At 41.2% G+C, this 27,631-nt stretch overlaps 2 protein-coding genes across 2 annotated transcripts in view; one reads left to right on the forward strand and one right to left on the reverse strand.

Annotated features, from left to right (window-relative positions):
• Positions 1-24,099, reverse strand: part of LOC121875229 (mucin-5AC-like) — a 30,451-nt gene extending 6,352 nt beyond the window's left edge. Inside the window, exons 1-2 of the mRNA XM_042379687.1 lie at positions 23,933-24,099; positions 10,544-11,349 (exon numbers count right to left, since the gene is read on the reverse strand). Of these exons, the coding sequence (XP_042235621.1) occupies positions 10,544-11,349; positions 23,933-24,099 (973 nt within the window). The remainder of the gene's footprint in view (positions 1-10,543; positions 11,350-23,932) is intronic.
• A 618-nt stretch (positions 24,100-24,717) lies between these two features.
• On the forward strand, positions 24,718-26,981 carry LOC121875230 (monocarboxylate transporter 6-like). Its single transcript, XM_042379688.1, has 3 exons — positions 24,718-25,354; positions 25,789-25,980; positions 26,276-26,981. Exons 1-3 carry the CDS (start codon positions 24,730-24,732, stop codon positions 26,416-26,418), a joined length of 960 nt encoding a protein of 319 aa, XP_042235622.1. The 5' UTR covers positions 24,718-24,729; the 3' UTR covers positions 26,419-26,981.
• Positions 26,982-27,631: the final 650 nt, after the last annotated feature.

Raw genomic sequence — 27,631 nt, forward strand, 5'->3', positions numbered from 1 at the left:
GACACAAGTGTTTTATATGTGTGAAGACGAACTCAGGTGGCCGAGGTGTGATGACATCTGCCGACTGTAGGTGTAATTATTGTTTGTATACCTGTACTGTTATGTATATTGTTTGTATACCTGTACTGTTATGTACATTGTTTGTATACCTGTACAGTTTATATATTATCTCCCATCCAAAAGGTATTTCCACGGAGGATTTGACGAATTTCTTAATGAACACTGTGACTCCTGTTGTCTCGGTAGGGTTGTCAAAATCCTTCGTCCGTTGTGTCATATTGTCTCACGCAAAATCGTAAAAATACTTTTGAACATAACTGCTGAATCAATGTGGACTTGTTTGACGATTTTATTGAATATCTGTCTGTCTGTCTGTCTGTCTATCAACAGTATCTCTCTCTATCTATCTATATATATATATATATATATAACTATGACTGTGTGGTGATGAAGGAAACACAAATGTATGCCCTGTGTGTGTCTGTGTGTGTGTGTGTGTGTGTGTGTGGTAATGAAGGAAACACAAATGTATGCCCTGTGTGTGTGTGTGTGTGTGTGTGGTAATGAAGGAAACACAAATGTATGCCCTGTGTGTGTGTGTGTGTGTGGTAATGAAGGAAACACAAATGTATGCCCTGTGTGTGTGTGGTAATGAAGGAAACACAAATGTATGCCCTGTGTGTGTGTGTGTGTGGTAATGAAGGAAACCCAAATGTATGCCCTGTGTGTGTGTGTGGTAATGAAGGAAACACAAATGTATGCCCTGTGTGTGTGTGTGTGTGGTAATGAAGGAAACACAAATGTATGCCCTGTGTGTGTGTGTGTGTGTGTGTGGTAATGTAGATGTGGTGTATACTGTGTATTTGTGTATTGCAGTGAGGTTAGGTTAAGGTTAGCTTAGGTTTGGTTAGGTTAGGTTAGGTTAGTGTTAAGATTAGGTTTGGTCAGGTTAGGTTGGGTTAGGATAGGTTAGGTTAGATCAAGTTAGTATAGGTTAGTTTAAGGTTAAGTTAGGTTAAGTTAGATCACATTACGTTAGGTTAGGTTAACTTTGGAGATGATGTTATGATATTGGGGTATGAACATCTTGGAGGATAACCTAACTTAACTAAACCTTAAACAACCCTAACTTAACACTAACCCTATCCAGACGTTACCTAAACTTAACTAACTTTAAACACAACCTAACACAAATTTAACCTAACCTAACTTAATCTTAACCTAATTTAACCTTAACCAAATTTAACCATAACTCAACCTTAAACCTAACCTAACCTAACCTTGACCTAAGCCAGGGGGACAATAACGATCCAACATTGAAACTGTGAAGATCTTTTATTGTCAGATGGAGGGAGGGAGGGGCAGGGAGGCCGGCGAGGGAGGTAGGTCGGTGAGGGAGGGAGGCCGGTGAGGGAGGTAGGCCGGTAAGGGAGGGAGGCCGGTGAGGGAGGGAGGTCGGTGAGGGAGAGAGGCCGGAAAGGAGAGAGGGGCAGGGGGACGGGAAGCCATGAAGGAGGGAGGGAGGCCAAGAGGGAAGGAGCAAGGGGAAGAGGGAGGGAGGACAGGAGAGAGAGAGAGAGAGAGAACATGAGAAAAAAAGGAGAATCATAAGATATTTAAAGAGCTAAATTTATGATGAAGTCAATGTGACGTCACACAAGGAATACTGTATCACGTCAGTCTTAAGGTGTTGTGTAGACCACCTGTGTGTGAAAACCACCTGTGTGTGTAGACCACCTGTGTGTGAAGACCACCTGTGTGTGAAGACCACCTGTGTGTATACACCCAGTTTTGTGTAGAACACCTGTGTATGCAGAAAACCTTCGGCCTTGAGGTGAATGTACGTAAGACTCAGATTTCAGCCTGCCCCTGGCTCAGACACACCTCCGCCATCCAGCCATCTTAACGGTACTACCCTCTCTAATGTTACCCACTTATCTCGGCTCCCACCTGTCCACCACCGCGGACATCAATAAAGAGATTCAACATCGGATCAGATGTGCATCTCAAGCCTTGGGCGGACTCCGAAATCGTATCTTCAGCTGTAGGGAGCTGAAATTATCTACAAAGATGCACGTATATCGAGCAGTGGTCCTCCCCACCCTGCTATATGGCAGTGAGACATGAGTTACATACAGGAGGCACCTCAAGGCACTTGAAACTTTCACCAACGTAATCTACGTTCCATCCTCCGAGTTCGCTGGGAAGACAAGAGAACAAATGCCACTAATCTCGCTGACACCAACTGTAGGAGCATCGAGGCTACCATTATCCATGAACAACTACGTTAGACTGGCCCTGTTACCCGCAGGACGACAGTAGACTGCCTAACCAGCTATTTTACAGTCACCTAACGAATAGTAAACGTAACGCTGGCAGGCAATTGAAAAGGTATAAGGATAGTCTTAAGAGAAACCTGAAAAAGTGCCAAATCGACCCCCTCACCTGGGAGACGATTACTCCACACCGTAACGCTTGGAGGAGCACCACACGAGAAGGTGTCAATACTTTCGAGTTAGCCCGACTGTAAATCGAGGCAGATAAGCGCCAACGTTGGAAAGACGCTGCCGCCGCCCCTCCCACAGTAGATGGAGCCCTCCACATGTGCAACGAATGTGGACGGACCTGCCGGTCCCGTATCGGCCTCTCTAGTCACCTCAGCTCACCAACGAAGGTGACATCCTTAATAACTCATATCATTGTATCATAGCTGGATGATCGTCATACTCGATTCCGAGTGACAGCAAAGTAGTAGTAGTGTGTCCTTGTAAGAACCTTACACGCCTGGTTTTGTAGACAAACACGAGAACAAAAACATTATCACAAAAATATTGATAAATGTCAAGAAAAAGGTGATTTTTTTTTTTACTTTTTATAGTTGAGAATAAAACATAAATGAAGAAGAAAGATAACAAGGAATATTGTAGCTAAAATTTTATAATGTACAGCCAATGGAAAAAGTATCAGGACCCCAGAGTTCGGTGGAATGGAAAACAGGCAATAACCTCAGATAAGGTTCATGTAGACTACTGGTTGGTACTGCACTGTACCCTGACTAAAGTATACATTATGAGGTTCGATTATAGAGTGGAGAGTTCATTCATTGATTTGAAGATGACCTCTGATAGTTGCATGACACGCTCAGGGCGGAAGAATGCGACGGCGAACTGAACCTCAAAGGAAACATTACTGTAAGTGTAATTATCTCCCTTCACAACAGGATCTAAGCATGTTTGTAAATGACTCACTCCAATGGGCGAACGCGGTCACCCCCGGCTGTGGCTCTGCAAAGCGGTTGCTAAGTATAAACAATACTAGTTGGCAGGCAAAGATTAAAGGGAGGGAGACGCACAATTTGATTAATGAATTGTTTTTGTATTGTTTTGTACACATTATTTTACCATCTACAATGGGATACAATCACTGCGCAGCTATAAATTGTCCCAATAACACCAAAATGAACAGAAGCTTGACTTCCTTCAGTTTTCCAAAAGATCCCAAGAGGTGAGTCGTAAACCAACCTGTGTCAATGTTGCCGATCCATTAGTTTTAATATGTGCGCGGTCGGCTGAACGACATTCAAAACTCGGGCTATGCGGCCGGTAAGATTGTTATAGTGACGTGTATTTTGGGTGAAGAACAAAAACAGAGGATAAAGGAAATACTCGAGAAGAGGGCGAATCATTTTTAAAAGATATCTAGAAAACAGGTCCACATTTTTCATTGGCCGATATATTTCAAATTTATATTTACTTCAATTAATAGGCAACATTTTCTAATCTCACCGTATAAGAAGTTCACAGGATAATGAAAGATATTCTTATCAGTTGTTAGTGATTCTGAGGACTTCAGAGTGTCAGAGGAAGTATTTTTATTTCAGATCTGAAAGGAAACATAACGCCTCCAGCAAAAAAAAAATTACCATTGCAGAAGAAAATCGAAATTTTACCCTCTTTGGAAGGAGGGATTCTCTTTTATATTAAACAGATTAGAACTGCAATTGCTTAATCTGTGAAATAGTCATAAAAGTGTTTAATATAAGCAATCTGAGTAAACATTTCCAGGGGAAACATGCCGTTTATACTGTCATGAAAAGTTCCGAAAGTAAACGTCGAAGCAAACTGGCCAGAAACCAACAATGTCCTTACAGTACACTGCACCTTAAAAAGATAAGAATACCCTCATGGCATCGATCAAGGTCACCTGGAAATTAACTCAGGCAAAGAAAGCCTATTCTGACTCGTCATGTATCAAGGAATGCACTTCGTTGAAACAGGTGGAAATGAAAAGGAAAGAGGTAATTATACAAAAAGTGAGGAATATTTCATTTTTGCAGATGCACCTCGACGAGTAACATCTGGTGTTGGCGATCTGATTGACCAAATAACAACATACAGCATGTCCGGTGAACTAGTTGAAGACTTGCTACATCTTTACTCGCTCACAGACGCAACTTGTGACTAGTCTTAAAGGTGTAATGACCTTAAAAGAATTTCATAACCATTATAAAACCATTAAAATGTTACGACACTCGCAATGAATTTGAGAGGCTTATATATAGCAAATATTACAAATGAATATCACAATACCTCACACTGTTTTGCGGAAACTGACTATACCAAGTTTAACACTAAAGTTTCCCGCTGAATTCCAGTGTATAAACAAGCGGACTACAGAAATGACAGTGCCATTGGGAAATAATCGCTCTGGGAATCACAAGAAACGCTATCTTTCTTATTTACTATACAGTCAGTGTGTTTGATCGTATAAGGTGTCGTTATTATTTACAAGAACGTGCCATTCTTCCACCAGATTGGCTCTAGTCTTGAGGTGAAGAGCAACTTTTCTTCTATTATACAGTTGATATTTGGCTGGATGACTATCATCAAATATTACCGACAAAGGGGTAAATTTAGAGGAAATAATTAGATACGGGGTTTTGTTGTGTCTAATGATAATGTCAGACAAAAACAAGACGATTTTCTTCTATGACACTTTTGGCGCATTTTTCCCATAACCTAGATGTCGTGAGTTGAAAATCAGAAAGTTACTAGAAACTTTATTAATGCATTTGTTGCCACCAGCCGAATCTCGGGAATTTCATCTTTGCAAACAATAGTTCAGTCTAAACTAGTAGTCTAAACTTTAGATATTTCTAAGACACTTTTCTTCTAAAACGTTTTCCGCGCAAAGAGAGTCCGTTGAGGTTACTTTAATACAACGACCATGTCTGCAGCAAACAATAAAAGATAACTTTGGTATAAATAATCACCTCTGAAATTATCATAACGCTTAGCTTTCTTGAAAATACATAATTACCATTGAAAATTATTAAAATATAAAAAACAAGTTTGTCAAAGTATGTTGCTTCCGAAAAGGTTGAGTACTCACCAGAGTGGAGTTGTTGCCTTCAGTCATGTAGACAACACAATCTTTTCAACTTTTAGTAATTTAACACTCCATTATCTGTTGAAATAGCTTTCTGATCCTTCCACTGAATGAATTACAACTCGAAAGTTTGTACACTCTATCATCCTGCATGTCTATATGAAAATATGTCGGAGAAACCTGTATTAGGGTAAATTTAAACGAAATTGCTGCCTGCCTACGCTGGCGTTAGGCGTGACTGGCGTAGCTTGACTTTGGAGCAGTAGAATCTATGAAATTTTAAATTACTATGCAGCGTTTTTTAAGACAGCTCAAGACTTATTAGTTATTACGCAATGGGAATTAATTATTAGTCAGCTCTCAAGAGTTCCAGTAAACCAAATAGAAGAAGAACCTGTCTTTTAATCAACTTCCCAAAGGATTGAGTGAGGTGAGTTGTAGGCCTACTTCCGTCAGTGTTGACTCCGTTCCTTATTAGTTCTTTAACAACCCACTTCTTTAGAGTTACTTGGGTATTAATACATTTTCATCCAATAGGGTTCTTGAGTTGACCCATATATCGTTTTTTATTCTATTGCAACAAGTAAAAGTACTGTATAGGGTTCAGAAGATAGCTGTTGACGACTAACCCGCGGACCAGTTATTTGTTTTACTATTTATTATCTTACTTTTTATTTGCATCAGTAAGTTTTGATATGATAATAATTTATTGTACAAATACTTCGTTTTGTAGATAATTAGGCGCCTAGGCGGTTACTAGTTTGTCTTCCCGGCGGTAATGAGACCGCGCGGCAAGGAGAGCAGTTGTCTTACATGGATGTAATTGCGAATTTAGGGATAAATACAACGAGACCCTTCAGTTTGTCAAAGACCACGACATCGTTCCTTCAAATAGAAAATATTTTTCACAGCAATACTGTGAAACAGAACTGGGTTTGTGTGCCAAGTCGGTTTTTAATTGGAGATCACTTCCTCAGTGCCATGGCTCGCTGTTTCCCGCCCTCCACACTACAACTCACTCCGCCGCCCGGGTTACCTAGCCTCTGATGCTGCCTCACGCCTCCTGCCTCACGCCGGCTGCCTCACGCCTCCTGCCTCACGCCGGCTGCCTCACGCCTCCTGCCTCACGCCTCCTGACTCACGTCCAGAGAAAACTGTTGGTGCCTCAAGTGTGGACATAAAAGGAACAGTTGCTTTAATTATTGCAGTGTTGGAGTTTGAGCATTACTGTCAGTTAGAATTGTTGGTGAGTCATAACTGATTAATAACTTTCAGAAAATATCGGGGACGAAAGTCACTGGTAGGTGAAATATGCCTGAGATAGTGGTTAATGACCTTAATCTTCGATAGCAGTAGTGTTAAAGAAGTACTGTATTGTCATGTTATATTTATAACAAGATGTGATTCAATGAGCATACTGTAGTAAATCCTTCTTTATGTTGTTGCAGGTGAAAACTTAGTGCAAGACAAGTGATACAAGTGATGAAGACACACAGAGAGACAGAAGCATCTATGGTAAGTACAAAACATATTTTGTAATAGTTGTACGATTGTCCAATGAAATGATGTCACGATTTCCAGAAACTTCACATCAGAAGGTGATATCTGACAGCAACCAAACTCGTTTTGTTTTCATTTTTATTTTTTCGAGGTGGAACAATTTTGTGAAATAGTAGCTGAAATTAATTAATATATGCTAAACCAGTTTTTCATAAGATTATTGTAAGAACAAATCATGTGGTTAAAATGTTAGTATATTGTATTTTGAAACAAAATAATATGGTTTACGAGATTATCGTTCAGGTACATTCAGGAGTAATTTGCGGGAATAGATTCGGATGTCAAATGAAAAGGTATAATTCATATTGTTAGGATAAAATTAATATTTAATAAAGAAAAAGTATGAATTGAGATAATATTCTTACACATTCATATCATGTCTTTAATAAGCTTGTTAACAAATATTTTCCATATTCACCACCTGTGTCGATGATGTAAGGTGAACAACATTCTCAAAACAAAATTTTGAGCTTTCCCTTTTATACCTTTTCCCTTAGTAATTATAAGAAAATTAATTATGTTGTCATTTATACTTGGAAGGGATTGTATCATTTATCACCCATATAAAATATAAAACATTAAAGACCCCCGTTCAACGTTCATTCATTACAGATGAAAAGGTAAAACTTGGTGAAATTGCTAACTTCTATGAAACCTTATTCAACTAATAATTATTTTAATAGTAACAAAAGCTTTCATAGTGTTCTAAAAGATAAAACAACTTCTAAGAAAGAAAATCGGCCATATGCAGAATATTCTACACTAGCATTAACAGTTATCAGTTTGTGTTCCTGTATCATCTTGGACTTGCTGTGTGTTTATTTTATGCTGCACCATCTTCGTCTTTCAAGCATGGGTTTGTGATATAGTTCTTTTACCTTTGCTTCCCATATTGAAACCTTTACCTGCAAAAATATGAAGTTATGCCAGAAAAAATTTAAATTGCGAGAAAGTTGTCTGATGAGTTTGTTAATACAGTACCAACTTACTACAGCGGCGTCCAACCAACTGATCAGTCACTCGCTCGACTCGTTCCACACTGCCAGGTACCTCTGTTTAAACGAATCATACTGAAAACTGTGACATCACTTCGTTGGACGAGTGTACCTGGCTGGGTTATACAGCTTTAAATATGCACATCCACATTTTATGATTTGACACGAGTTGAAAATTAAAAAAAAACACTAAACCATATTTAAAATTACTTTGAAATGGACATGAAATTAATGATAATTAGGATGCGAGTTAAATTTGTCATTCACAATATTATAAACTAGGGATGATATTTGAACCCTGAGCCTTGCTTTGCTAGGAGCATACTTTATCTTTTATTTTTTTAATGCATGTAATTTATTAACAATGTGCCGTTCAGTACTGGGAACCTTGCGGTGATAACGTCAGGTACTGAGGTAAATCAAGGCTTGTATTATTGTTAGTTTTAGCAGTTAGGTTAAATTAGGTCACAGTATATAAGCTTAATTGAAAGTGTAAATAACACTTAGAATGTCATTTGTAGTGTAGAAGTACTGTAGTGTTTGTTTTTCAGATGAAGGTAAGGTTCATGTATTTAGTATAATAATAGACTGGGTTTTTTTAGGTGTAGATGAAGTACAGTACATACTGTATGTATTCATTGTTGTTCACCACATAATATGCAAAGTTTATTTAAGATAAAGTTAAAAATCTTTATTCATTTTATTATCTTTTCAATACAACACAAATGAAAAGTTTTTTATTCAGGTGCAGATAAAATACAAATGTACAGTACTTTATTTCACTACAACACATGTACACTTTATTTTCAGATGTAGATAATGTACAGTAGCTAAAAAAAAGTAGCTGACAGGGTGGATGACTTCCGAAATTATATGTACTACAACTCGTGATGTCTCGGTAGGGTTTGTATGCGTTCCTTCACCCACGGTCATTCAGTGTCCAACACTGGGAGGACTTGGCATATATAAATAAAATAAACGGTTAAGTGATTACTATCATATAGTATAAGGAGACAACGTGCATATCCCAAAAACTATCGTCCATCAGGGGTGTGGTTTCTCCATTTTGTCTGGGTTTTTCCATCGTATTAGGCAACCCACGTGAATCGCATGGATACATTGAGATTTTTTTTTTGGGTGGTGGGGGGGGGGGTGGTGGCTCAAGGGTCGATGGGTCTGCCATAAAGACGATGCGCCAGTATACTGCATATAGTGGCCGCACTCTACACATTACATCATATACTCTACTTCTCATTGGACAAGTATTGCTTGTTTTGCATTCCATAGACCAAAGATCAATGACGTCATACAACGCCACTATTAGAAGCATTATAAGAGACCCCTCCACCCTAGGTACTTGATCCACCCTACTGGAGGAGCTAAGCATTTTTCAACGTAACTATGTTTCTATATCATTTTACACTTTCTGATGATCACAATTTATAGGCAACTCAGTAGGGCATGTTTGTTTACCCCAGGAGGTCAGGGTTATAGGCCATCTGTGTGTGTGTGTCCCCCATGAGGTCAGGGCGTAGGGCATGTGTGTGTGTGTCCCCCATGAGGTCACGGCGTAGGGCATGTGTGTGTGTGTATGTGTCTCCCACGAGGTCAGGGCGTAGGGCATGTGTGTGTGTATGTGTCTCCCATGAGGTCAGGGCGTAGGGCATGTGTGTGTGTGTGTGTCCCCGTGAGGTCAGGGCGTAGGGCATGTGTGTGTGTGTGTCTCCCATGAGGTCAGGGCGTGGGGCGTAGGACATGTGTGTATGTGTCCCCCATGAGGTCAGGGCGTAGGGCATGTGTGTGTCCCGACAGTATATATGCATGAAAAATATTGTTGCAATAAACATACGTACATATTTAATTTTGGGTACTGTGTATTTTACCTGTTAGGCGCTCACGAAATGAGTAACATTGTGAGAAATTAAGTTAAATATGGTAAAAACTTCCTGGGTAGATGGTTCCCGGACCCCCCCCCTGCTCTTTTTGTCTTTTCAAGACCAGTCACGTCCCTAGTCTCATATTGTTTCACACACAGTATGCACAGATACTTTGTTTTAGCTACTGTACATATGTAATTTTTATCTTATATATATATATATATATATATATATATATATATATATATATATATATATATATATATATATATATATATATTATTTTTTTTTAATGAAGGTAAGGGTGATGTATTTATTTCAGTCCAACAGAAAAGTCAAGTTGTTTCCAGGAACAAGGTGAGTGTCTGTGCTGTACACATAATTGTTTCGGTGCAACATAATACATGTTTTTTACAACTGGATAAAGTCTTAAGTAAGAAAATATACAGAGAATCCGAGTAGGAGTTCTTTTGGTGTATAGTACAATTAGGATTCACTTTCTGTACAAAAAAAGAATCCCCCCCCCTCCGTCTTTCCCAAGAATTTTTTTATCCTTTAATAATTTTCAAGGTTAGAATTAGTACAAAAAAGTCTGAAACAGGTTTTTTTTCTTTTTTAATTAAGCCCAAAAGGGTGATTTAAAGTCACTGTGTGAGATGTGTGATGAATGGGCGTCACATATACAGCATCTATTGTAAACAAATCAGAAAGGGCAAAGCTCACCATCAAGTGGTGTAGTGACATGGTGAGCTAGTATTGTAGTGAACTGTTGCTGTGGTGAGCTGTTGCTGTGGTGAGCTGGTATTGTAGTGAGCTGTTGCTGTGGTGAGCTGGTATTGTAGTGAGCTGTTGCTGTGGTGAGCTGTTGCTGTGGTGAGCTGGTATTGTAGTGAGCTGTTGCTGTGGTGAGCTGTTGCTGTGGTGAGCTGGTATTGTAGTGAGCTGTTGCTGTGGTGAGCTGGTATTGTAGTGAGCTGTTGCTGTGGTGAGCTGGTATTGTAGTGAGCTGTTGCTGTGGTGAGCTGGTATTGGTGAGCTGTTGCTGTGGTGAGCTGTTGCTGTGGTGAGCTGTTGCTGTGGTGAGCTGGTATTGTAGTGAGCTGTTTGGTGAGCTGTTGCTGTGGTGAGCTGTTGCTGTGGGTGAGCTGTTGCTGTGGTGAGCTGGTATTGTAGTGAGCTGTTGCTGTGGTGAGCTGGTATTGTAGTGAGCTGTTGCTGTGGTGAGCTGGTATTGTAGTGAGCTGTTGCTGTAGTGAGCTGTTGCTGTGGTGAGCTGGTATTGTAGTGAGCTGTTGCTGTGGTGAGCTGGTATTGTAGTGAGCTGTTGCTGTGGTGAGCTGTTGCTGTGGTGAGCTGGTATTGTAGTGAGCTGTTGCTGTGGTGAGCTGGTATTGTAGTGAGCTGTTGCTGTGGTGAGCTGGTATTGTAGTGAGCTGTTGCTGTAGTGAGCTGTTGCTGTAGTGAGCTGGTATTGTAGTGAGCTGTTGCTGTGGTGAGCTGGTATTGTAGTGAGCTGTTGCTGTAGTGAGCTGTTGAATTGAATTGAAACAATTTATTTAGCCAGAAAAACACAGATACAGAGTGGATAATAATAACAATATTAACATGGCTGAGCCAGTTGAGAGCCTGAGCTCTCTTTGAGGCACCTGATATATACTATACATTTATCTCAAGGAAGTATTATGTAACATTTAGTATCATCTGGAATAGTACAATAGCATGGTAGTAATAAGAACATCTCATAATGTTACCACGGTTATCTGTTGGTGCAGTGATCTGGTGGTGTGGTGATCTGGTGGTGTGGTGATCTGTTGGTTTAGTGAACTGGTGGTATGGTGATATGAAAGTGTGGTGATCTGGTGGTGTATTTATCTAATTAACAGCAGACAATACTGGCCCCAGTAGAGCATTGTAAAGGCTAGTACCATTGAACCTATGTTAGGCTACATTTGGTTAGGTTAGGTTAGATTAAAGTAGGTTAGGTTAAGTTAGGTAAGATTAGATTTGGGTTGGTTAAGTTACAACTTAGGTAGGTTAGGTTAAGTCAGGATAGTGTTAGGTTAAGTCAGGATAGTGTAAGCTTAGTTAGGTTAAATCAGGATAGTGTAAGCTTAGTTAGGTTAGGTTAAGTCAGGATAGTGTAAGCTTAGTTAGGTTAGGTTAAGTCAGGTTAGTGTAAGCTTAGTTAGGTTAGCTTAAGTCAGGATAGTGTAAGCTTAGTTAGATTAGCTTAAGTCAGGATAGTGTAAGCTTAGTTAGGTTAGCTTAAGTCAGGATAGTGTAAGCTTAGTTAGGTTAGCTTAAGTATTCCCTTATCATTACTGTTATTGAGAGGGACGGATAATTCAGAGTTCGGATAATTGGGAATTTGTATAATTGGCACGTCGGATACATTAGAGAAGCTTTTTAAGTTCAGGTAAAAGGAGAATTCGGTCCATTGACTGTTTATTTAATTGACAGGTCGGCGATAACTGACAGGTCCGATAATAATTGAGAGTTCTGATGATTGATGCAATGTTTATTCTCAACCAAAGCAACAAAAGGAATATTACTGACTACTAAGGCGCTTTGTATATGGTGAACAGCGAAGGTGAGGGAAGGTATGGTGGTTATGGTGGGTGAGGGAGAGTATGGTGGGTGAGGGAGAATATGGTGGTTATGGTGGGTGAGGGAGAGTATGGTGGGTGAGGGAGAATATGGTGGTTATGGTGGGTGAGGGAGAGTATGGTGGTTATGGTGGGTGAGGGAGAGTATGGTGGTTATGGTGGGTGAGGGAGAGTATGGTGGTTATGGTGAGTTGGGGAGAATATCAGTGGTGCTTCGTGATGGTATAAAGCCACATTGAAATTCTGGGAGGATGTTTTCCGCCTCTGGAAGAAGTCTTTTTAGGAGGACTCGGGCGATAATCTTGTTAGCTACGGATAGCAGCGAGATCCTGCGGTAGTTGCTACAGTCTGACCGGTCTACCTTTGTCTTAACAATAATGACGATGGAGGCGTCTTTAAGAGGTTGGGGGATTTCCTCCTTTTCCCATATATTCTCCAGGATGAGTGGAGACGGCTGGTAAGCAGAGGTTCTCCTGCTTTATACACCTCGGCTGGGATTCCATCAGGCCCTGCGGCTTTGTTATTTTTCATCTGTTTGATTGCAGTAGCTACCTCATCCAGGGATGGAGGATAGCTAAGGTGGGTCAGCTCTGGGTACTGAAGGACCTGCTGGGTAGTCAGAACTTCCACATCGGTGTTTCAGTATTGGGATTTGGATTGTTTGTTGTCAGGTTGTTTATCAGCCCATGTTCTAGTTGCTCTCTGAAACCATGGGCTACTGCTGGATCCTCCAGACGCTTAATGTTAAAACCTCTTCTGGAGTCTTATTGCCTTCGTCGTTTTGGGGCGACGAAGTGAGAGTTTGGCTCTGACGAGCCGATGATCAGTGTCTCAGTGGTCTGAGCCATACATGGCTGTGGTGATGCGGACATCTCGGTGATCTCTTTCTCTGACAATGATGTCACTTAGATGCCGATGTTTAGATTAAGGGTGTTGACAAGAACCCTTGAATTTGTTGGTTTGCCTAAATAAAGTATTGGCGGTAGTGAGGTTGTGTTCATCACAGTTGCTGAGGGGGAGTAGGCCATTGGGATTACATTTGCCTACTCTGTTTCTTTCTATGGCTCCCTGCCATATATCAGCATCTCTGCCAACTCTGGCATTGAAGTCACCTAGGAACACAGCCTTATCTTCTCTGGGGATACAGGTTGGCACTCTCAAGGTCGGCATAAAAGACCTCCTTGATGTCATTGTATGCATCCAGTGTTGGGGCATATGCACTGATGACGAAGGCATGATGTGAGTGATTCAGTAGGACTCGGAGCGTCATGAGGTGCTCATTGATCCCAACAGGCATTTCAGTTTCCCTATATAAGATGGAGTGGCAAATGGCAGAGCCAACTCCGTAAATGTAGTTCCTCTTCGCAGCAGGCTTATCCTTCCAGAAGAAAGTATACCCGAACCCTCGTTATGCTAGTCAACCCTCGTCTGGGTGCCGGGACTCACTAATTGCTGTGATGTCGATGTTATACCTAGACAGCTCTTTTACCACAAGGGCAGTTTTTCTTTCTGGAAGCTCATTTGTGTCAGGATCTAGAAGGGTCCTGACATTCCATGCAGTGATTATAAGAGGTTGTATACAGTAGTTTGTTTTTGTTTTGAACTGTAATTATGATTGTGTTTTCGACCGTATAAGGATGACCTTTCTGGGTGCGGTTGCTCAGTCAGGTTTGTTCTTTAGGCAGGCTATGTTTAGGGCACCTTTTCAAACCCCCTCCTTATGTGGGGTGAGCAGAGTGCCCCCTCGAAAGGGCTGCTCAGTCTCACAAACGAGACCCGAATTGCACTGCTGCTTAGATCCCGGTGCATAAACGACCATCTTATCTGTGCTGCCCATGTGCAGACTTGTGATTGAGATTCCCAATAGTCATCTCTGCCTGTCCCCGTCGTGATGAAAGTATGATGAGCTGCATTATGGCTGTGCGTGAGTTGATTTATATGGTGAGGCAATAGAGCAGGCTGCAACCACACATCTTGGCTCTCCCTTTTCCTGATCCAGTGATGCAAGTGTTGCAACGACTAGGGAGAGGGAGAGTTGCAGTGGACTGCCGATAGCCCAGTTTGTTGGGTTTCAACTTAGTAGCCTGTCCATCATGCATTGCCTTCATCCGCCGGTGTAATCGTTGGGTTCTCATGTTGGTCACCTATTCCACCGTTGGAGTCTTACTGGAGCTCTTTAAGCTGGTCTAGCTTGGGCCCACGAGGCACCTAGTTACCGTGTGTTGACACGAGGAGACACAGCAGGAGTCTTGATGGTGAAGAGGCTGTGTACTGGCAGGGGAAGACTTATGCAAGTTGCTTCCCTGTTCGCCACGAGGGTGAGCCAGCGGCGGTATCTGAAAGCGAGAAGAAACAAGCAGTGCTTGCACCTAAACACTATAACATTATGCTGTCACACTGCCGTATCACGCAATCCTTTGTGTACACGCGCGTGTCGTAAGGCATTGCAGAGTTGATTGTTCGTGACTAGACATTTATGCTGTACACCAGGGATGACCAGCCTGTCGATCGCAATCGACTGGTCGATCGCAAGATCTTCTCTAGTCGATCGCATGGCAAAGTTGAACTTAATGATCCATCCTTCTTACGCTGCCATACAAAAATCCTCTTCAAATTTGACTCTTAACACTGGCCAACAGCCAAAATGGTTCACATATGAGATCATGCTCACACAACTATTTTCATATTGCTGAATTCGAATCTGATATTTGTTTTGTTCTATCAGACCAGGTTTTATAAAAAAATCAATAGGTACAAATATTTAATATTCCATCACGTGTCGTGCAAAAGATGAGATTATCTCATGTGACTGTGCTTTCATGACTAATTTCATATTCATGAATATTAATTGGATGCTTCATTCTACCATCAGACCTACTTTCTTAAAAAATAAAAAAAATAGTAAATATAGTAACATTATCGCGTCATGCAAGATACAATTTTAAACCTATCACAGATAAGCTCATAAAAAATTGTACCAAAAAACATAAGTTCAAATCCTTTATAATGACAAAATATGAAGTTCTAAAAGTGCTTCTGAACTTTACTCTTTCTCTTGTACAGCTTGCTCTCTTCTCGTTGCAGTGTCCAGCAATAGTCGCCCATCATGTTAGGACTGAATTGTCCCTGATATCTGCTCTCCATTATGGCGATATCTTGATGAAATCTTTCGCCGTGTTCATCACTAACGTCTCCAAGGTTACCTGGGAAAAATTCAATATGAGAGTGGAAAAAATGCAATTTCAAGGACATCCTTGCTCCCAATGCATGATAATTCTGAAGCATGGTTGTTACGATTTCTTTGTAGTTGTCAGCACGATAGTTTCCAAGAAAATTCTTTGACACATTGACAAATGATTCCCATGCTTTTTTCTCCAGTGGGTTCAATGTTTTGGTGAATTCGCTATCATTAACTAGTATACGAATTTGTGGTCCATTCAAGACACCTGCTTTCAACTTGGCTTCGGAAACCACACCACCTAGTTTCTGAGATAAGTATAGAGTCCCAGCACCGAATTGATCCATAGCTTTGATGAAATTTTTAGCCAAACCGAGCTTTAGATGCAGTGGAGGCAAAAATATCTTTTCTGGATCTACAAGCGGATTGTGAGCACAGTTAAACCTTCCAGGCGCATCTCTTGGTCTTGTCGGCCAATCCTTTCTCACATAGTGCTCTGCATCAGCTCTGCTGTTCCACAAGCACAAAAAGCACATGTGCTTTGTGTAGCCACTCTGAAGGCCCATTGTTTCATAGCTCTCAGTCATTTTTGTTGCGTGTGCTATTGGGACAGATGGAAGCCGATTGCCATTGTGTAAAAGAACAGCTTTCAGAGAGTCTTTTCCTGAGTCTATAAACAGCCTCCAATCCTCTGTCTTGTATGTTTCAGACTTGCAGAATTGTTGCATGAGAGATACTGCGTCCTCGCAATAACAAAGGTTCTTTGCCATCTTGAAAAATGCAGACAGCTGTCTATGTCGGTAACGCGCTGTAGTGATATGCACTCCATCTTCTAGCAGGTTATGCTGCTTTAGTCTGGATCCCAAAACTTCAGCCTTTTCTTTTGACAAGTTTAGGTCCCTGATGAGATCATGAAGCGCTTCTTGAGTAAATAGTTTAGGCCTGGTATTTTCAGAGTCATCCTGGTAGTCGTTTTCCATTGAGGTAGAGGTAGAATCGGAATCACTCAATTCTTGTTCAGTCGGTGGATTTGGGACTGGAAGTTCAGCACTGTGCGGTACTGGTCGGATTGCAGAAGCAATATTGGGGTACTGTACCTTGCCTCGTGTCTTGATTTTTATTCCCTTAATATTTGTGAGACAGAAGTAGCAGTCACTACTGTGGTCTTTAGGTTCACGCCATATCATTGGTACAGCAAACGGCATTCCTGAACTTCGTTTACCACACATCCACTCGCTCAGGTGGTTAACACAAGACTTACAGGCTACATGAGGTGCCCATTTCTTGTCTTGGTCACCCAAATGACATTTGAAGTAACTTTTGTAGTTCAGTCGAACAGCTTTTGTGATTGGTTTCTTGAGGCTACCAGGAGTGAAGGCACCACATATGTAGCAAAAACTGTCAGCACCGTTCACACACTTGCGACGTTCCATGTTTTGTTAATTTCAGAGTAATTACAAATCATGCAGGTGTAGATATGCAATATCATGAATCAGCAAACTGAAACAAACAAAAAAGCACAAATCAGGACAAAATAATTGCATAAGTGGAGCCAATGAGCATATAAATTACTGAATGAATAGCATGGTACACTAAATATATAGATATGCTGGTTCTGGAAAACTGAGCCTGATACAGCTATACGAATGTCATAATTGAGTTCAACACATACAATTACACTAGAATCAGACTGTTTTGATCCAGAACCATGAGAATTTTTTTTTTATGTTCACCAGTGTAATCATTGGGATATTATATTTGTTTAGATTTTTTTCTGGGAATAGATTATCATTATGGACACATCAGAGCGATACATACAAAAAAAACTTCGACTGGACTGTGCCATGCTGTGTGTGGCGGAACCTGATAGGAAGTGTTCGCGTTCATACGGGCCTTTTTAGAAGCAGCATATTCGTTGTTTGAAAATGTCAAAAATAAGTCTGAAATACTGTCTTCTATTAAGGATGTTCAGTTATCAAGAAACACTGTCATGAGGCGCTGTGAATTTATGACTGTTTATACAGTGTGTACAAGAACAACATAACAACACTTCCCTTCACATGCTCCTCCCACATATATTTCAACAGTCTAGCCTCTGAGCCTCACCCTAATCACCAACTTTCACCAGTACTCTCTCGTTTGTCATACCGGCAATACCCGTGTGTGTCCCCAGTCTCACCTTGTGTTGTATACCTTAAGAATTTATTGTGTTACTGTGGCTTCTATGTGATGCTGGTGTTACTACTGTGGCCTCTATGTGATGCTGGTGTTACTGTGGCCTCTATGTGATGCTGGTGTTACTACTGTGGCCTCTATGTGATGCTGGTGTTACTGTGGCTTCTATGTGATGCTGGTGTTACTACTGTGGCCTCTATGTGATGCTGGTGTTACTGTGGCCTCTATGTGATGCTGGTGTTACTGTGGCCTCTATGTGATGCTGGTGTTACTGTGGCCTCTATGTGATGCTGGTGTTAATGTGGCTTCTATGTGATGCTGGTGTTACTGTGGCTGCTGGCTTCTATGTGATGCTGGTTATGTACTGTGGCTTCTATGTGATGCTGGGTGTTACTACTGTGGCCTCTATGTGATGCTGGTGTTACTGTGGCCTCTATGTGATGCTGGTGTTACTGTGGCCTCTATGTGATGCTGGTGTTACTACTGTGGCCCTCTGTGATGCTGGTGTTACTGGTGTTACTGTGGCTTCTATGTGATGCTGGTGTTACTACTGTGGCCTCTATGTGATGCTGGTGTTACTGTGGCCTCTATGTGATGCTGGTGTTACTGTGGCCTCTATGTGATGCTGGTGTTACTGTGGCTTCTATGTGATGCTGGTGTTACTGTGGCTTCTATGTGATGCTGGTGTTACTACTGTGGCCTCTATGTGATGCTGGTGTTACTGTGGCCTCTATGTGATGCTGGTGTTACTGTGGCCTCTATGTGATGCTGGTGTTACTGTGGCCTCTGTGTTGCTGGTGTTACTGTGCCCCCTATGTGATGCTGGTGTTACTCTGGCCCCTATGTGACACTTGAGGTCTGAGTTATCCCAGCAAGAGGTTCAAAATTTTCATGACAGTGGCGTTTAGGTTCATCGACTCACTCACTCATTAACTCAGTTTCTCTTATGAGCTTAGTCTCACTCACTCATTTAGTCAGTCAATCTTACTCATTATCTCAGTCACTCTTACTCATTCACTCATAACCTCTTTTTTTATTTTACTTTAATCCTCTTCGCCACTGATCGGCATGACCTGGCTCCTGAATGTACTTGAACCTGCTCCAGTGTTGGTCAAGTCTGGTCTTGAAAAAGCTCACACTCGGTGCCGTCACAATACTCTCTGGTAGATTGTTCCAAGAGTTCACAATTCTCACTTTGAATAAGTCTGCCTTCACAGTTTTCTGGTCATGTGGCTTCTTCAACCTTGAGATGTGACCCTTTGTGGTGTGAGCGTCTGCCAGCTCCAGGTATGAGCCCTTGACTGAGTAGTGCCCGCTGAGATGTTTAATCTTACTCATCCACTCATTACCTCAATCACTCTTACTCGCTCACTCATTCATACAAGCTTCCGTCAGCATTGTGGCAGTTTTGAACCCCTAGTTGTGACCACTTAACCTAGTTAGCACAGAGTTCACATTCGTGTCTTGGTGAGTGTCTGGGTGTCATTAAAACCTCAGAAACACCTAACTTACCTGTATTATAAGGAGATAATTTCAAAGCTGTACTGTATCCATGTATCTCTTTTATTGGAATTGCGTGATGTCGTTTTCCTTTCAGTAAGACTGCTGAAGAAGAAGACCGTAAGGTGAGAACTTTTGACAAACATGTCTAACATTGTCCTGAAGAGGTGGAAGAGAACTGAGGGTGTTGTGAACGAGAGCTACACACACAGTGATGGCCACCACGATCAGAGTACACAACTATCGGAGGTCACACTAACAGGGCATCTGGGACGTGAAGCTCAATCTCCTATAGAGATGACAAAGAGCGCAGGAGAGGCAGCAAGTAATGGAGGTGATGACTCACACTTACCCAACACGTTGACGGAGGACAACCGGAATGAGGGGGAGGCGGGTGGTGGAGTCTCTCCCTGCTGTAACTGGTCCTGGATGGTCGTCCTTGGAGCTACTTTATTGATGGTGAGTCGAAGGTGGCTAGGGAGAGACCAGGGTGGAGGGTGACGGATAGGAGCAGGTTAAGGTGGTAAGGAGGAGCAGACCAGAGTGGGGGGTGATGAAGAAGAGCAGGCCAGGATGGGTGGTAAGGAGGAATAGGCCAGGATGGAGGGGAGTGATGAGGAACAGGCCAGGGTGAAGAGTGGCAGACCAAGGTGGTTAGGAATGGCCAACCTATATGACCTATGGCATCCCTACCAATCACGTCCGTCGTTACATGACCAATACCATTCATTTAAAAATAGTGATACTACTACTACTGCCTGGGTGACGTTTGGAGACATGGGTTACCACAAGGGGTGTAGGAACACATTTCCGCAACTGTACCAAGATAGGGGAAGAAACATACAATAAAGATGATTAATTAAAAATGAGGTTGAGTATCTGAACACTTTAACAGAACATAAACACATGAACCAGTCCTTGGGGTTCACTCAAGACATGACCAAAATTATGTTAACACTGATACAAATTATAAGGAGCACTTGGCCTTAGTTCAACGTCAGCAAAACAAATATTCACCTTTAACAGGACCAATTTTCAGTTGAAAAGGGACTGGTAACATTATATGAGGGGCGCACCCAGAAATTGAGTAGGGGGGTTTCCAAATTACTGAGAAGTCTGGCAAGTGTAGCAAGCCCCTTCAGCTGGGGGGTTCGGAAATTTTTTTTAAATCTGACCAATATTTAACGCCATTTGCACTGAATCTTAGGAAATAATCTGAGGTTGAAGTTGGTATAATTTAGCATCCTAATCTTTGTATATAGACTTATATTACAGGATAATAGAAGTCATAAATTTTTTTTTAATATTTTATTTACACAATTTTAAAATACTACATGAATTTACTGCACTAAATATAGAGTATATAATATGGTTATTACTGTACTGAATGTGTAACAATCATTAAGCATTTTAATACTTGTATATAATGACTAACTAACATTGATCACTAACAGAGCTCATAAAATTATGCTTAACAGTTTTTGAACACCCGTAAAATACATTGCCTTTATTTTTCTGCAAGTACATTGACAAATTTCACCTTCCTGGGATTTCTCTGTGCAAATGTGTCAATTACTTGGTTTATATATCCACTGGTATATCTCAATATTTCACACTGTCTGGCAGTGCTGTATATTAAGTGCATTCAGGTGCATGGGAATGGCAGAGGTGGTGGAAGTTACCGTGGCGTGGGGTGAGGTTGACCCAACCTTCGTGTTACTAAGGTGTCGCCAGGTCAGGTATGGGTTGGCCGCACCATGCAGTACCTGGAGGGGGGGTTTCCGGGCAACCAGGAAACCCCCCTGGGTGCGCCGCGTCTGAAGGGGGGTGAAGAGCCAAATTCAAAAAGTTGAGAAAAATGCGTTTAAAGTTTTTCGAAGTTCAAACAACCATAACTCTTTTGTTTTTTAAGCTAGAGGGTTCATTTTTTTTATCGTGCAGCTCAATCCCTCTCCTAGCGAAGAGTGAAAACTAGAGTTAGTACATGTACTGTGAATTGTTCTTATTTTATCGTGAGTTGAATGAGAATAAATACCCGTGATGAACAGTTGTTTGATCTTCAAACCAACAATAATCGCGTTTTTATGCAAAATTTTCTTATTAGTGTGGGACAATACTGTAAAACAAGTTAATGATCACCAAAAACAGCACTCGTCTTACACCCACCCTACCCCCATAAACTACCCCAAACCCCTAAAAAATGAAATAATAATAAAAAAACTCATTTGCCTATCAATATTTATCTTTCCGTCCCTATTATTAGCCAGAGATTTATAATATTTGTTAAGTATAATAGTGTGTAATAATAAGGAAACCACTACACTCTTCCCTCCCACCAATAACCTCTCCCCCGCCCCCAACGTAATTAACATACAAATACAAAGACGGCATGTTTCCCTGTTGTGCGCTGTAAACGCTTCTGCGCTTCCCCTTACACAAGGATGTAGGGGTGGGGGAGGGGGGGGTGCCCAATAAAAAAAAAATACAAAGGTGGAGAAAGTTTGCATAATCTTTGGTAAAAACAGTATTATGATGATAGTATTACAATCTTACTTTGTTTAGTTCCTTCGTTTTATTATCCCTGAAGATTGTAGCAACTTGAAGTTACGTAAATCCTGAGGAGTGCGTATAACTTTAATAGCCTCTTCATAATCAATCACGTACTGATCAAAGTCTTAAACTGCCCTCTCTAAAAATCGCTACACAGATTCTTCATCAACTAAATCATTGATTATATTAATTATTGATGCCGGCAACAGTTCGGTTGAGCAGTGAATGGTAGTGTTCTTTCCAGTGCTGAAGGATTCCTTCTTCGTCTTTAATTAGTGAGTTACCGTCGGATGAGGGGAGGGGGCCATGACGAGTGATTGGCTCATAAAATGTTTCAGGGGAATTGAAAAATTCACACATATTGTGTTGCTCTGCAAGGTTTTGCATTTCACACGCTTTGTTTTTCAACCATTTGTTCTTTAGATTGTGAAGTTTGTGCTTGTCTGCCACTTTCTTCTTGTGGAAGGTATCACCTTCGACCCGAGACTGAGGGTTGTTCTGCCAGTCAGTTAAAGCAGCACGTTTATCATCGACTAGTACATTGATATCCATGTCATTTTCATCAAACCAGTCCTGGTGTATTCTTTCGATCTGGCAGAGGGTCTCTCTGCATGTTTTTGTCATGACAGTGTCGAGAATATCCCATTCAACACTGAGATTTGGGTTTTTTGTTGTCGGGTTGTTTATCAGCCCATGTTTGAGCTGCATTCTGAAACCATTCACTAATGCTGGATCCTCCAGAAACTTGGTGTTAAAACCTCTTCTGGAGTCTTATTGCCTTCACCATTTTGGGGCGACGTGAAGCGAGAGTTTGGCTCTGACGAGCCAATGATCAGTGCCACGCATGGCTCGTGTGATGAGGACATCTCGGCGATTTCTTTTTCTGACAATGATGTCACTGAGATGCCAGTGTTTGGATTGTGGGTGTTGCCACGAACCCTTAAACTTGTCGGCCTGCCTAAACAAGGTTGTGTGCAGCACACTTGCTGAGGAGGAGTAAGCTGTTGGGATTACACTTGCCTAGTCCATTTCTCCCTATGGTTCCCTGCCATATGTCAGCATCTCTGCCAACTCTGGCATTGAAGTCACATAGAAGCACAACCTTATCTTCTCTGGGAATAGAGGTTAGCACTTTGTCAAGGTCGGCATAAAAGGCCTCCTTGATGTCATCCTCTGCATCTAATGTTGGGGCTTATGCACTGATTAAGAAGGTATGGCGTGGGTGATTCAGTGGGACTCGGAACTTCATCAGGCTCTTTTTGATCCCAACAGGCATTTCATTTCGCCTATGTAGGATAGATTGGAGAATGTCAGAGCCAACTCCGTAAATGCAGTTCCTCTCCTTAGCAAGCTTACTCTTCCAGAGGAAAGTATAGCCTGTATGTATATTATGTATGCTGTATTATATATTATGTATGTATATTATGTATGTGCTCCATTTATATATATTATTTATTCAGCCTAGCTAGCAGCGTGTGGCAATGTAATTACCATGTCCCACATGCTTAATTAATGTGCCTGGCGACATATGGAAGCTGTTAATGTATCACTTGCCATACGTCGCCTATAGAGCAGTTGACCAGCAGACAGGTTGAGGAGCACTACTCCCCTTGTGTACATATCTCTTATCCAGTAAATTGAACCTACAAAATTATACAGGTGTTTGTGTTCGCTCCTGTATATTGAACTTATTACCCAGAACACGAACATAGCCTAACCGCTATTCTGTGATTTTTTTATTTATTTTGTTTATATTTTGCCACATACAGTGGGTAGTTTATTGTGCACCCCCATAATCATCCACTGAGCAGTAGCACAAAAGGATTACAGAATACAGTTCACAAAGGGTCTGTATGACTAACCCCCATGGTCAGGATATTGTGGGGGTAGCTCATGAGTTACACACATGTTTTGTGGACGCCAGAGCATAATATGAATGTGTGCAGATTAATATACTAGCCGTGCAATTGTGACCCTGACATGACGGGGTTCCTTCTTCTCCTTCAGCTGTTGACAAACATCATAAGCAGCTGCTTCGGTATCATCTTCTCCCCCTTCCTCCTGCAGCTGCATACGTCATCCACCACCATCACAATCATCTACAGTGTCTTGCAATTTATGTGGAACAGTTCTGGACTTTTTGTTGGTCCGCTGGTGGAGGAGTTCAACTGGAGGAAGGTGGCCATGGTCTCCTCCTTCCTGTCCTCATGCTCATTCATCCTTTCTGCCTTCGCCACCTCTCCCTGGCAGCTCCTCTTATCGTTCTCCATCTTGGGCGGTAAGGCTCATGTGGTTATCATTAACTTATTTAAGAAAATTTTTAATCCCAGCATTATGCCATGAACACAGTGAACGTTGAAGTTGTTGGCAGCAAGTATTATAGACTCAAATACTGTACAGTACCCACAGTGGTTGTTGATAATATATTGTAAAGAACATAACATATATTTTTGCTGATAGATGACATCATGCAATGGTCAACAAGCCCCTAGCTATGATACTTAAATGAAACATGATACTGAACCTTCAAATGCTCCTTCCTTCCGAGATGCTTGAACATGTAAACTAGCCGATAATTTTATGGAATTTCTTCACTTCTCGGTTCAAGAATGGGGAGGGAGGCGACAGAGATCATACATGGGTAGATAAACATTGACAAATTCCAGAAATGAGTAAATGGGGAAAAAGTTCAGGCCAAGGTCAGCTTGTAACCTGACAACATAAGTGGTAAGTTACCACATCGAAGGATTACATAGTTAGAGCTACCAACACAACGCTGTAATTAGTGGTTCTTACATGTAGACATGGGGAAGCTGCTTTATGTATATTGTGTATAAATCATTTTGTTAATAAATACATTTTAGTAATTATAAATATTTTCAGGATTTTGTTACGGCTTAATGACAAGCCTCAGCTACCTCATCATCCCTCATTACTTCACGCGCTGGAGGGGTGTAGCCAATGCCTGTGTCGTGGCTGGTATAGGCATTGGGCAAATGATAGGGCCGATTCTGGTAGAATTCTTACAGAAGGAGTATGGCTATGTCGGCGGCACTTTACTCATGGGCGCTGTCCTTTTTCACGCCTGCATCGGGGCCTCCCTTCTTCGTCCCATCCAGAATCAGACCATAACAAACACCTCGGTGCAACTTGTAGAGCCAGAGTCAAGAACCTCTGGTGTTGTCACTGCAGAGAAGAAATGGACCACTGTCGCCATCCGTATATTCCTATGTGTATGTCGCAACATTGTGACCAACTTCTCCGTCTTAAAATCCCGGCGTGCTGTCATTATTGCTATAGGAGGTCTGCTCACCTTCAACAGTTGGCTTAATTTCATAGCTTTGATACCGTTCGCAGTGCAGGCAGCAGGTCACCCCCTCCAGGCAGCTAGTACATGTGTGATCGTGTCGGCCGTGTGTAACCTGGTGACGTGTCTGGCTGTATCTATGCTGTCAGACTGGTCCAAGTTTAGTATGAAGGGCGCCTGTATGACCAGCACTGCTGTTATTGCTGCCTCCACCTTTGGTTAGTAGACCCACTCACACCTCCGAGTATCACACACACACACACACAAATATAGTATAATCGTACTGAAATAAGGTTAAGGACATAAACTGTGGATATTTTATGTTTGATCTACAAAAACTAAATACAGGTAACGATTTTTGTACATATCTAGACCAGGCCTTCAAAAGAGGCTCTGTACTGTACTGTTCTGTAGTTGACACATGGAAGATAGCGGACTTTGTCAAGAAAACAAATAAACTTATAGGATCACCTGATGAATAAACACCTTAATGTTGTCTGGGTCAGTAAAGTTAGGTTACAATTAAGGTGAAATAAGCTGGAAGGCTAATCTTTAAATGTTCCAAATATTCTGTGCACTAGGACTCATGATCCTGTACACTCTCTGTATATAAGTAAGAATATTTTCCAACATAGAGCTTTTATGTGTGCAGCGTTCAGTGTGGTTACTGACATATGGTGGCAGAAGATTATCATGGGCATGTGGGGGTGCGGCGTGGGCAGCTACATGGGAATCTACGGCCTTACCATCGCTTACTACATGGGCGTCCACAGCTTGGATGCAACACTAGGGGTGACGCAGCTGTTGATAGGCCTTGGGTTCATCACCATCGGACCTATCATAGGTAAGGTGGAGGGCAGTGATGAAGCAAGTGTCAGTGAGGTAAACAAAAGCAGGTGACTGAACTTGAAGGTCTCTAACATCCTCATCCTGAAAAGGGCATTGTTTAATATTGTTTTCCTTCTAACCTTTCATGTGGGGTTTTAGCATGATTGTGTGTAGGGCGAGAGAAGATGGGAAAAACAATTATTCCTATTTCCATATACTGTAATTAAAGGTGTCCTGAACTAAACTAACCATAGATGGTACAACTTATATAAGTACTTTACCCAGATTGTGAGTGAGGTGTTTCTCCCCAGGTGTGATCCGGGACGCCAGTGACAGCTACACCTTCAGCATTTGGGTCTTGGCCGGACTGGCTGCTTGCAGCTTCATACTCTGGATCTTTATGCCAAACACCACCCAACACAGCCACACTACACCACTCTCTCCCATCACCTGACATCTCACACCTGTATGTTCCTTACATTCAGAATAACACATTCTTCTCCCCCATTCTTTGCTTCTACCAAGTAATTATCAGACATTTTGTTCATGGCTCCTCTCAGTACATCCACATCAGGTAACAATAAGGCTTTCAGTGCAGTTACTGAAGTCTCCCCAAAACCCTACCTATCTTCACCTTCTGTATATAGTATAAGCTTTCCTGACCCCACTTTACAAAATGGTTCCTAAAACCTTTGGAAATGTTTTTTTCATGAATTGCATCACATTTTCCTGATACAAAGGGGAGATACAGTACATTCCTATGAAATAGAAACCTTCCCCAAACCATCTTAAAATGCATTTAGAAATATTTATAATAAAAATTGTTGGTGAACGTAATGATTAAATGCCAATAATAATACTGTATATACGTATGTGTGAAATACATGTAGTTTAGGACACAGAATTTATTGAGTAACTATGAGTCTCAACCAATCCATATAGTTTTAAATTCGTAGTGATGCGCCAACAGTAAGTCTTTTGCATTGTAAGTACCGGTATATACAGTAGTACATTTGGAGATGGTTTGCTTTCACTAGAATTGACTTTTTATGAGTTTTTTATTCTGAAAAAGACATGCTTACCTTTTTCATTTATTTATTTTTTCTTAATATTAACATTAGATCAAATTTTGGTTCATTTTGTTTTGTTTTGTCTTCTCTCATAAACTTACTTTTAGTAACTTCCTTTGTTAGCATCCCAAAGATATAAATTAACATTCAAGATGCTAACATTAACAAGACTTATTTCTCACCTATCCTGTTTCCTCTGTTTGCTAAGTACGTCTCCAGCTTCTCTACATTATTGGTGAAGGCACACACATTTGTATTTGCCAAAAATTATTGCAAAAGTGTTTAAGTGAACAGGTATTACTCAAATCACTTATACCAGTTCCCCTCACAAGGTTGAATGACCATCCGTTTAATGAATTTAGTCCAGTGATATTGATGAAGCTTATTGAAGCCATGAAGAATAAGGAATACTCTGCTTTCAAGAATTTGAAAAGTGTAAGAAGGAAATTCAACATCGTTATTCCTGGCATTTGGAAATCACCAATGTTAGATGATGTGCTTGATTCACCTTCTCACAGTGGCCCAAGAATTTCAATTCATTTTCAACATACACACCCAGGTCCTTTTCACATTCAGTCTGTTAATGCAATTTCTTTG

The sequence above is a fragment of the Homarus americanus genome, unplaced genomic scaffold, assembly GCF_018991925.1.
Source record: "Homarus americanus isolate GMGI-L3 unplaced genomic scaffold, GMGI_Hamer_2.0 scaffold56241, whole genome shotgun sequence".
In the NCBI taxonomy this organism is placed as follows: Eukaryota; Metazoa; Arthropoda; class Malacostraca; order Decapoda; family Nephropidae; genus Homarus; species Homarus americanus.

Bases quoted from the DNA above. Each gene is read 5' to 3' on its own strand.
- LOC121875230 (XM_042379688.1), top strand. From the start codon at position 24,730: ATGACAAGCCTCAGCTACCTCATCATCCCTCATTACTTCACGCGCTGG. The intron at 25,355-25,788 runs GTTAGTAGACCC...TTATGTGTGCAG, and splicing joins TATTGCTGCCTCCACCTTTG to CGTTCAGTGTGGTTACTGAC. The intron at 25,981-26,275 runs GTAAGGTGGAGG...GTTTCTCCCCAG, and splicing joins CACCATCGGACCTATCATAG to GTGTGATCCGGGACGCCAGT.